The 12230-nt window shown below is 45.8% G+C and overlaps 1 protein-coding gene across 1 annotated transcript in view; it reads right to left on the bottom strand.

Moving 5' to 3' along the window:
* Positions 1-12230, bottom strand: part of TTC7A (tetratricopeptide repeat domain 7A) — a 195547-nt gene that overhangs the window by 170324 nt on the left and 12993 nt on the right. Inside the window, exons 4-5 of the mRNA XM_083733245.1 lie at positions 5394-5524; positions 3428-3549 (exon numbers count right to left, since the gene is read on the bottom strand). Coding sequence (XP_083589371.1) covers positions 3428-3549; positions 5394-5524 — 253 coding nt within the window. The remainder of the gene's footprint in view (positions 1-3427; positions 3550-5393; positions 5525-12230) is intronic.

The raw sequence follows: 12230 nt of genomic DNA, 5'->3' as shown, positions 1-12230 counted from the left end.
GCTGTTTTTTTGGACTACAACTCCCATCATCCCTTGCTAGCAGCACCAGTGATCTGGGATGATGGGAACTGTAGTTCAAAAACAGGTGGAGACCCAAGTTTTGGAAGTCATGCCATAGACATAAGAAGAGCTCCACAACCTCCAGTTGCTTAGAACTACAACTTCCATCATCCCTAACCATTGACTATGCTGGCTGGGGTTGATGGGAACTGTAGTCCAAAACATTTATAGGGCACTGGGCTGGGGCAGGCTTCTATAGGTTGTGTAAAGGAACCTATAGACTTCCTTCTTCTTGAACGAAGAGTACTTTGCAGGCCTATTTTATGAACAGAAGCCTGAATGGATCGTTGTTTATGTTACAACGTACTAAAGAACATGTCCTCCGATGAAGCCCCTTCTTCCCAAATCTGATGGCTACTTAACATTTTATATTGCAGGACGTGTGCATTCATTGCAGACCACCAGGTCTGAAGCACCTACATGCACTGAAAACAAATATATGTAGGCACATGAGCTAGTGATAGTAATTCAGGCACCGGTGTCTTCAAGATGGGGTTACTGCAGCGCACTTCGTATGAGGATGCACTTGACCTGGAAAGTGCAGAATACTGCAGGGGAGTTTCTGACAGAAACGAGACCCTGCCGCCATATAACACCTCTGCTAAGAGATCTGCACTGCCTGCTGATTTGCTGCCTTGCCAAGTTCAAGGTGTTGCTGTATTATATAATGCCCTTATATAGGGACGCGGGTGGTGCTGTGGTCTAAACCACTGAGCCGCTTGGGCGATTCGAATCCCCATGACGGAGTGAGCTCCCGTTGCTCCATCCCAGCTCCTGCCAACCTAGCAGTTCGAAAGCACACCAGTGCAAGTAGATAAATAGGTACCACTGCAGTAGGAAGGTGAACGGCGTTTCTGTGAGCTCTGGCTTCCGGCACTGTATCCCGTTGCACCAGAAGCGGTTTAGTCATGCTGGCCACATGACCCGGAAAGCTGTCTGTGGACAAACGACGGCTCCCTCAGCCTGAAAGCGAGGTGAGCGCCGCAACCCCATAGTCGCCTTGGACTGGACTTAACCGTCCAGGGTTCCTTTACCTTTACATAGGCCCTTAACAGCTGTGGGACAGTTGATGTGGGATCTCCTTGCCCAAATATATGTCCCCTGGACCACTTCGATCTGTGGAACCAGCAGCTCCAGATGTTGCTGGACTAGCTCTCCCATTATCCCAGACCATTGGCTATTCTGGTAGGGCTGATGGCGGTTGGAGTCCACCAACACAGGTCCCTCCATCCTCAATATAGTTCCCAACTCATTCGTCCGATTAGATAATAGTTTCCCAAACTTGGGTCTCCAGCTGTTGTTGGAGACCCAAGTTTGGGAAACCCTGGATTAGATGTTTAAACTGTGTCCATTTAATATATATTTTTTAAGAATTGCTGTTGCTGTTTAATTAAATTTATATACTACCCTTCATCACAAGATCTCAGGGCAGTTCACAGAATAAAATACAAGACAAAAACACAAGCAAATGATCAAAACAAAACAACCAAACAAGAACCCAACCCCTTTCCCTCAGACATATTTAATAGGTTATAGAATATTAATCTGCCAGAGGCCTGGTTGAAGAGGAATGCTTTCGCCTGGTGCCTAAAATATATAATGAAGATACCAGGTGAATGTCCCTGGAATTCTATGTTTGTCCTTTGCATTACCTGGAATTTCTGCCATGGACTGGAAAGAAATGGTGGGAGCAGAGGGGAGAGAGATTGGTTTTCTGCTTCCCCCGATGGGTTAAACTAGATAGTTGATAAAGCTCCCTCTAATTTTTTATGATTTTGTGCTTCATTGTACTATGTTGTTAACCACCCTGGTTCTTATGGGAGGACAGCAGGGAAAGTAATAATGATACATTAGCAGCCCATCTCCTTGTAAGAACTCTACATTATTTAGAGCATTTTCCCAAATAATTCCACTTCTGGAAATAGAAACCACTCCGCTCGTATAATAATGACCACAATCAAGTGTCCCTCCCCTGTTCCAAAACGTCAAGAGTCTTGACTTATAAAGGGGTCTTCTTGTGCCCCCTTGCGGCAGAAAAAGAAATGTGTGCCACTCAAGCTATGTGACTTGTCTTCTCAGACTCCCACCCTTTGTGTTAAAAACCGAATTTTAAGGGAAATGATTCACATTCCGAGAGCAGAAACACAGCTCAGCTTTCTTATAGTTCCGGGACGTAGGCTGATGCTTCCGCTAATGGTTCACTCAGGCTTGCGATTAAATGACACCTAGTTCTGCAGTCCTAGGAGCACTGACTTGGGAGTAAGTTTGCACAGAACACAGGGTTGACGTAGATTTTAGGGGTTCCCAGAGGAACACCCCCAATCAGGCACAAGAGCACTGGGGCTATTTCTCACTAGGTAAGGTAAAGGTAAAGGACCCCTGGACGGTTAAGTCCAGTCAAAGGTATAAATAATAAATTATTATTATTATATCATTATTACATTTGTTATGTTTGCAAATTATGTATTTTTTCCACACTGCCTTGAGTGTGGTTTTAACTGAGATAATAGCATACATATAATTAGTATTTATACCCCGCCCATCTGGCTGGGTTTCCCCAGCCACTCTGGGCGGTTCAAAGGCAGAATAGTAAAAACACAAGAAGGCAATATACAAATGAAATTACGTATGTATGTATTTTATGGAAGGAAAGCTGTGATACAAATGCAATAAACATATAATAAATAAACTAACACCGGTGTGGCCAGGGGGTGCAGTCCTTGTCCTCTTGCATTTTATTTCTGATTAATTCCTTAAAAATGGCTGTTGGGGTGTGCGTTTCTGTCTGTCTGAAAGGGAATTTAACAGAGCCCATGTTTAATGGAGTAGCAGGCTCTTGAGCTCCACCAAGGGTCAAGGGAATGGGATACTCTCTGCTCTCTGAATAGTCTTACTTCTACTCAGTGGCGTAGCGTGGGGGGTGCGGGGGGGCCGGCCGCACCGGGCGCAACATCTGGGGGTTAGGGTTAGGGGGAGCAAATCCATGGGTTAGGGGGCGCAAATCCATGGGTTAGGGGGCGCAAATTACTTGCCTTGCCCCGGGTGCTGACAACCCACGCTACGCCACTGCTTCTACTTGGGTTCAGAAGGAATATAAGTGAATGGGAGTTGCAGTCTACCTGAGAGTCTCTTGCATGACTGACCTACCCTGCCTGGCAGTTGTGGCAGCAAGGGAGGCAAAACCCTCCTTCCATTTCAGGACTCGTTTGAACACCCCTTCCATTTTGCAGCAATGTGTTGCACTGGTTCAGTGGTCCTGGCACCTTTTTCTGTCTGTGCTTTGTCTAGGACGGCATCAGAAGCCTGTTACGTGAAACCAGGCTCAGCATCAGTCATTCAAAATGGCAGAGAACCTCCAGCCACCTACCCTCTTTTCAAATGGGCCACGTAAGCGCTCTGCAGGGCTGCTTCCAGGAAGTAAGGCAGCTCAAAGTCCAACGTCGGCCCTTGAGTGCCCTTTATGCCTCTCGGATGCGTGTTGCCGAAGCTCTGAGAGTGGGGAAAAAGAGGTGTCATTGTTTGCAGGTGAGCAGGAGCCCCAGTTTAGCTAAAACTGTGTCTTTATTTTTCCTTCCGAAAGGACAGAGAAATTGGCTAACGTTTGGGAACCGAGACGAGGCATAGACAAACTGAAAATTGCACTAAATCATCTGTGTTGTTTCGCTCGGCTATTTTTGCACTGTTTTCACAGGCAAGATGCCTGCATTTCTCAGAAAACCTCTGTATACTTCTGGCAATTTGCTGCAGAGTTTGGGACCCATCAAGCTAAACAGCAGACTCACAAAAGATGTTTCTCTAGGGGCTCGAGAACCCCAATTTTTGGTGCATGCCTAGAACAGGAGGATTGCCAAGAACTTTGCAGGCTCAACTGCACAGCTGGTGGGCTTGTTCAGCAGAATGCGCCCAGGCCTGGAATAACCATATAACATCTCTATGACTCATAGGAGGGAAGCATCTAACTAGTATGTACTATATAATTCCACACATGCACATAGAAATCATTAAAATAGATACTTTACAATGAACAAATATATTCAAAACAAGAAGGTATTTAAATGTAAATTATTCCTTGCACACACAGGAAATGTATCACATTAAAAAATGAAAATACCGATTTACGTAAATTTTCCACATGCAGACCTTCACGTGCAAGTGTAGGTACAAATTTAGAAATAACTATAATTTCTAAATAACTCACAGTTAGAAATAACTATAAGTGGAAAGACAGCACATAGGTATAGATGCAAAATTAGAAACATTACAGTGGTACCTTGGTTCCCAAATGGCTTGGCTCCAAAACAAATCGGCTCCTGAACGTCACAAATCCAGAAGTACCGTATTTTTCGCTCCATTGGACGCACCGGACCATAGGACACACCGGATTATAGGAGGGGAAGAACAGGGAAATTTTTTTTTCTTGTTCTCCCCCTCTAAAACAAGGTGCGTTCAAGGTACATTCACCAGAGCTTGTGGGGCTGGCGGTGGGGGGAAGCGCTGCTTTCCCCCACCGCCAGCCTCAAAGATCCCTGAAGCCTTTGGAGCGCAGCGCCCCGCTGCCCTGGAGAGGCTGTGTGCGCAGCCGTCCCCAAGCTAGAGCAGCAAGACGGAGCCCTCAGGCTCGCTGTTCTGGCTTAGGAACAGCCTTGCCAGCTTCTGCAGGACAGCGGGGTGAAGGCACCCCGCTGCCCTGGAGAGGCTGTGCGCGCAGCCGTCCCCAAGCTAGAGCAGCGAGACAGAGCCCTCCGCAGTGCTCCGTCTTCCTGTTCTGGCTTTGGGCTTAGCGGCGCAGCCTGCATTCGCTCTATCCAAAAATTAAGGCGAAATGTGTGTGCGTCCTATAGAACGAAAAATACGGTAAGTGTTCCGATTTGCGAACGTTTTTTGGAAGCCAAATGTCTGTTTTGGCTGTTGGCATTGTTTCTGGGGCCAATCAGCCAACCTTGGTTTGCGAACATTTTGGAATTTGAACGGACTTCCAGAACGGATTGAGTTCGGGAACCAAGGTACCACTGTATTACAATTCAAACAGAAATGCTACACATCTCACGATACAGAAAGGGGACTTCTGTTTCTCCACAGGCTGCTGGCTAAATATCGAGTGAAAACGTAAAAGTCCAACTGTTCTTCCATATTATAATTCTTTGATTTTAAAGCAAATGGCTCTTCAAATGCTCTGTGATCATGGTATCTCCCCTGCCAGGTAAGACTCATTCAAAGGGAGGATTGTCCTCTCTAGGAGACATACCGTAGGGATATCAGACAGCCTTGGAGACTTCCCATCCGCTAACATTCAGGAAGTGCTAAAAGGGCCTTTGAAGGAGGCTTTTGTTTACCTTCTCGAGTTCCTGTAGAAACACTTGAGCCATCACACAGGCCCTTTCAAAGCAAACCATGACTTCTTCCTCACGTTCGGAGAGGCGGGCCCGGGAAGCGATGGAATTGGGCGAGCGCTCCAGAGCCAAGCCTGTAAGGAGAGCAACAGCAAGTTCTTATTAAAGCCAAGATGGAAATTGCCCATAAACAGGCTTGAGTTGTCACTTAATGTATCACGTTGTGTCACCTTTACTCCATCCACTCGCATGCACACCTTGCAACTTCCCGTACAACCCACTCTTGCACCTGCACAAGGTTTTGTTTATCCTCATCACCATTTCTGAAACTACAGTGGTACTGTTCCAGAGCCCCGTTCGCATCCTGAACAGAACGTAAGACGCGACTGCGCGTCTGCGCGTGCGTGGGTCACGTTTTGCCACTTCCGCACATGCGCGTGACATCATTTTGACAGTCTGCGCAAGCACGAGCAGCGAAACCTGGAAGTAACACGCTCCGTTACTTGCGGGTCGCCACAGAGCACAGCCCGAAAATACTTATCCTGAAGCGTATTTATCCCGAGGTATGACTGTATAGCTCACATATTTCCACTCTAACTCCCTAGGTGTTTTTAATTGGGGAAATGACTCTATATTCTAAGAATCGCCTTACCCAATATATGCCCACTTGGGACACCTTGATCTGCAGAGGTTGGACTGTTCCAGATGCCACAGAATACTTATTTCACAGTCCCCACCCCACCCCCAAAAATCAATCTTTTAGTGTGTCAGCAGCTACACTTTGGAACTCCCTGCCAATTGACCTCAAGCAGGTGTCTTTGCTGGAGTCTTTCTGCACATCTCTTCTCCCCCAACCTTATACCATATATAACATTAATGTCTCATGTCAAACGTAACTGATCTGTAGAAGAGACTCTTTAACCTGAAAATAGAGACAATGCACGTACTTTTGTAACCCAAGAAAATCTTTAATAAAACCTACTTTTTTCTTTTTTAAAAAATCTTCTAGCAAGCCTATCCAGGCTTCATGTGTTTTCATCTGATTTTAGCTTATTGTTTATTTTGATCAATGTTGAATATTTAATACCTGTTTTAACAGTATTTTACTGATAATTTCATCACCATCATCATCATCCTCATTGAGAGAAGCAAAGCTACAGGGAACCAGGCAGAGGGCCTTCTCGGTAGTGGCGCCCGCCCTGTGGAACGCCCTTCCAGCAGATGTCAAAGCGATAAACAACTACCTGACATTCAGAAGACATCTTAAGGCAGCCCTGTTCAGGGAAGTTTTTAACGTGTAATATTTTACTGTATTTTTGGTTTCTATGGAAGCCGCCCAGAGTGGCTGGGGAGGCCCAGCCAGATGGGCGGGGTATAATTAATAATAATAATAATAATAATAATAATAATAATAATAATAATAATTACCACTTTGAGGTGGTGGTGGTTGTTTTTACAGCTTAGTGGTATATAAAGTTTGTTAAATAAAATAAACAAATACATTGACCATGCAGGCAGGGGATTATGGGAACTGGAGCAGACCTTACTGAGCAAAGTGGGCCAATGGTCAGATTCAAAACAAGGCAGCCCCTGCCCCTCGTTCTTGCCTCTTTCAACCACTCACACCTCTGCACCACACACAGGATTTCGTCCTCTGCCCTGCCAACTCGGAAACTGCACAGAATGTACAGAGGAGGTGTTGGGAACGGGAAAGCGGGTTCACCTTCATGGAGAGCACGTGTTGCGGTGGGGGCAACCATGACATCCCCCGTTGCTGGGTGGGTTAGTATGGATGGCCACGAATTTGATAGGGCACCTCCAATTGTTGCTGGGGGAAATTTAATGTTGCAAAATTGTTTGATTGATGGGGGTGCTATTTATTCCCTGTGTGCAGCGTTGAGCTTCCTCTTTTCGCTGCGCACATCGGATTATCCGCCACCCTCCCTATATTTAGGGTTTGTTCGCACTGACTTTGCTATGCCTGTCATGGGGTCGTCTGCTTTTGGGGCAGGGGCCCGGTAGGAATTTTTACCATTTGGCTGATTGACTGGTGCCATTTGGTTTTTTGCCTACCGCATAGCAAATCGTCACAACTTGTAAGGTTGCAGTTAGGCATTGGTTAATTTTGGTTGGTGGAGGGGAAGTGGTTGGCTGTGCCTGCCCCTCCAATGCTGCTGCTGCAAGGGCATTCCGGTAAAGGAATCCAAGGGCTCGCCATGCTCTTGTCCGAACCCCTGGCAAGGGGCTAGTGCCACGCAAGAGCCCCTGGGTGCATTTGGGGAGAGGGGAGAGCCTGGGGCCCGCTCTATTCTCTCCCCAAAAATGTTTACCCGTACTGACTTCCGCAGGCTTGCGGTTGTCAGTTCTGTTCCTACCTCTATGTGTGAACAGATAGTCGCTAACCAATGCCTAAGCAACCACTCACATACTGTAATTCAATAAAGTCGTGGCCAAAATTATGCCAAAAACCAAAACAAAAATGTTGTGTGAACTGTGTCTTTATTTGGGGGGGGGTCCTGGGGGGCCTTCCCTTTATTTTTCCTATTCCTGAAAAGGATGCTCTCTCCACCACGCAAAGCTGCTGAGGGGCAAAGAACAAAGCATCACATGACTCAACACACACAAATAAAGAACAGGCAAACGTCCGCATGGATGCATACAGCTCACGACAAATCATATGTAAGATGAAAGATCTGAAGAGATGCTCCCTTGCCTCACTTCTGTGTGGCTTCAGGAGGAGGAGGAGGAAGAAGAAGAGACAGAATGGAGGCGGGCAAAGCTGTGGTCCTCCAAATGTTGCTGGACTACAACTCCCATAATCCATGACCATTGGACATGCTGGTGGACCTGATGGGAGCTGGGAATCCAACCCCTGCTTTAAACAGATTTAAAATCGATATGGTTTTAATTCTATCCATGTTTAATCGTATTTTAATGATTTGATTTTTTCTAGGTTTGGGGCCGTTCTTGTTTTCATTTCATGTAAGCCGCATTTAGGGGAAACGGTGGGGCTACAACTAAATATATAATAAATAATAACCCCTGGAAGGCTACAGGATCCTCATCCCTGAGATAGAGCATTCTGCCTCGCATTGGGCCAAAGGGGAGGTGAAGGTGCCACATCGCCAATTTAACTGGCTGCAGGACTGCAGAAAAATATATATATGCACAGCTTTGCTGTCTTCCACATGCAGCACCATATGCATTTTCTCATGTCCTCCCACACAGGCACAAACATGCAAAATCATAAAGAGGCATGAAAATCAAGCTCCAATCAGAAACACACATTCTTAGGGTGCCACTGAGAATAAAAGTGAGAACCCTCCTCTCTCTAAGCAGCTGCACATATTTCTGACCCTCCAAGTGTCTCTATTTTCCAGGGACAGTCCCAGATTTACAGAAGCCATCCCGGTTTCTGATTTGATCCCAGAATGTCCCACTTTTCTTTAGGACGCCCGTATTTTCATGGGAGAAAAGATGGAAGGTATGGAATAGGATGTCCCTATTTTCACTGGAGAAATGTTGGAGGGTATGGAATAGGATGTCCCTATTTTCACGGGAGAAATGTTGGAGGGTATGGAATAGGAGGTCCCTATTTTCATGGGAGAAATGTTGGAGGGTATGGAATAGGGTGTCCCTATTTTCATTGAAGAAATATTGGAGGGTATGATATTTAGGCCTTGGGTGACACTTGCAGCTTGGGCAGTTTTAGTAAACCGAGGCTGTTTTAAGGAACTGAGCCTTCCACAACAACAACTAACACCTGTGTCCCTCCCTAGAGACCATTATTCTTTCCCCACACTGCTTGCATGTTGTTCTGGTCAGGATGCAGCAGCTCCCCCGGGGATGTTAGAAGGTCTCCTCAGGTCAGGCAACAACAAAAATAGTCCAAGAACTCCAGTGTCTGCGTATACTGCAAACCGCCCTTTGATCCTCAGATGAAGGGCGGTACATAAATTTAATAAATAAATTTGCTACCATGGGTAGCATCTGTCCATCCTAGATTACACCAACTGACCTGGTCTTAAGAGAAAACGTTAGGCCAGTGACTGGCACTCTTAAGCAGCAGGAAGGTCTGTTGTGCTCTTAGGGGCTTAATCCCCAACAGACTCTGTTTAAACAATTTATAAGCTGCCTAACTACAAGAGTGGTTCACAAGGATATACTGTAACCTCAAAAATAATAATAATAAATCGGTTATAAAATCAAACATTGGTTAAATGCTTGCTGGAATAAGTCTTCAGCAGGTGCCTTTAGATCAGCAGGGAGGAGACCTGTCTGACCTCGCCTGGGAGCGAAATTAGGCCCACAATACTGAATGCACGGCTCCTAGTGGATGCAAGCTACGTACCTGAGCCCTGAAGGGCCACTGACAGTGACGCCTGCAAAAACCTCCTTGATCAAGTCACAGATATAAGGGATTATGTGGTCCTTGAGGTATCCTGGACCCAAATTGTTAAGACTCTTCTAAATGAATGCAAGAACTTTGAACCTGGTCTGATAGCGTATGGGCAGCCAGAGCAGACTTCTGAGCACTGGAGTTGTATGTGTTTTGCACCAGCTGGAGCTTCTGAACCAGGCACGAGGGAAGCCCCACATAAAGTGCATTGCAATAACTGAGCCTTCAGGATACTCTGCTCCACAAAAAAGTTTATGCCATAATAAATTTGTCAGCCCTTAAGGCGATCCAGCAGAGCTGGGGAACTTCTTTCAACCTGAGGGCCTTCAACATCTACCAAATGGCTGCCCCCTACAAGCCTGAGCTCAACAGGGAACCTGTGGTGCAAGAAATATTGTGGTAGTTAAGCCCAGTGCTTTCCCCCCCCCAAAAAAAATGTTTAGGGGTACTCTCATTTTCCTACTCCTATTGAATTACTGCCCCTCAGTGAGGCCAGACTTTGGTTCACAAAATGTTTAGGGGTATGTGTCCCGCTGCGTCCCCCCCCCCCCGAAAAAAAGCACTGGCTAAACTACTCTGGGAACTGTAGCTCTGTGAGAGGAATAGGCGTCTCCTGACAACTTTCAGCACTAATAATAATAATTTATTATTTGTACCCCACCCATCTGGCTGGGTTTCCCCAGCAACTCTGGGCGGCTTCCAACAAAGATTTAAAATATATTAAATATTAATGAATGTTAGAAGGATGTTGGAATGAAGTTATGTGGTTTTAGCAGAAATGTTATAAGGGTTTAGGAAAAAATAGACTGTTAATTGGTGAAAGGAGGGAAAGTAAAGTTACATCATATTGAGATAAATTACAGAACAAAAATTGGAAAAGATGGAAAGGATTTGCCGGATTTCTAACCGAATTAGAATACAAAAAAGGGAGGTGTGAGGAGGTCAAGGAAATAAGCTAATGAAAGATAAGTTATGGGAAGATTAGTTGTGTGTGTGTGTTTTTTCTTTTCTTTTCTTCTTTCTTCCTTATTGTGAGGTGTTGTTTTGTTTTTGTTTAATATGATGTTTTTACTTATGCTTTTTGTAACCTTTAAAATTTTTAATAAATATTTTTTTTAAAAAAAAATACATTAAATATTAGGTAAAGGTAAAGGTCGTGACCGACTCTGGGGTTGCGGCGCTCATCTCGCTTTACTGGCCGAGGGAGCCGGCGTACAGCTTCCAGGTCTATGGCCAGCATGACTAAGCCACTTCTGGTGAACCAGAGCAGTGCACGGAAATGCCGTTTACCTTCCCGCCAGAGCGGTACCTATTTATCTACTTGCACTTTGACATGCTTTCGAACTGCTAGGTGGGCAGGAGCAGGGACCGAGCAACGGGAACTCACCCTGCCGCGGGGATTTGAACCACCGACCTTCTGATCGGCAAGCCCTAGGCTCTGTGGTTTAACCCACAAAGCCACCCGTGTCCCTACATTAAATATTACATTACATTAAATACATTAAATACATCCTTAACAAACTATGGTTCCCAAAATTCTTTGCAGGAAGCGATGACCGTGGCATCATGGGGCTTGAAACGTCTGCTGTGGATGTGGCCTCACTCACAAAGCTGCCCTTTCCAGATGTCATTATCCAGCAAGGTTAACCCCTTCTGCTAGATATGCACAGAAGCCAACAAAGCAGCGAAACCATCAAGACACATCAAGCATGCAGAGAGATCAACATGCGCACATCAAACTGACCACTGGCGCACTCACTGCAAGCCTCATTCCAATGGTACATGTGGAGTTCAGTTTCAAGCTTTACATACCAGTCGGAGGTCATCCCAGAGCTCCCATCCACCTAACAAGCTGGAAGGTATGCTGAAAAGGAGGAGAATAGGAAAGGTAGATCGACAGAGAGATAGATAGCAACTATTCCAGCAACATTCATATAAAGAAAAGCACTGATGAAGATCGCAAGAGGGTTTTTACAAAGTTCCTCCAGAAAAATAACGCATTCCTGCAACACCCAACTCCCACCAAATGAAATAGGGTTAACAGGCATCAAGAGATGTATTTTCCACACACACACACACACACACACACACACACACACACACACACACACACACCCTGAAGCCTGAAAAAGCAGCAAGGACAAATGCAAAGTGTTATGCAGCGGGAAGAAGAGCCATATGATTCAGATAACTAGCTACGAACTACTGAGAAAAGTGAGAGGTTAAGGCAAAGAGCCAACAGTGGGGTAATGCAGCAAAAAAAGCTAACGTCATTTTAAGGTAAAGGGACCCCTGACCATTAGGTCCAGTCATGACCGACTCGGGGGTTGCGGTGCTCATCTCGCTTTATTGGCCAAGGGAGCCGGCGTACAGCTTCCGTGTCATGTGGCCAGCATGACTAAGCCGCTTCTGGCGAACCGGAGCAGCGCACGGAAACGCCG

The sequence above is a fragment of the Podarcis gaigeae genome (assembly GCF_964106915.1).
Source record: "Podarcis gaigeae genome assembly, chromosome: 3".
Taxonomy (NCBI): Eukaryota; Metazoa; Chordata; class Lepidosauria; order Squamata; family Lacertidae; genus Podarcis; species Podarcis gaigeae.
The sequence above is the reverse complement of the archived record's forward strand: the minus strand, read 5'-3'. Positions and strand labels throughout refer to the sequence as shown.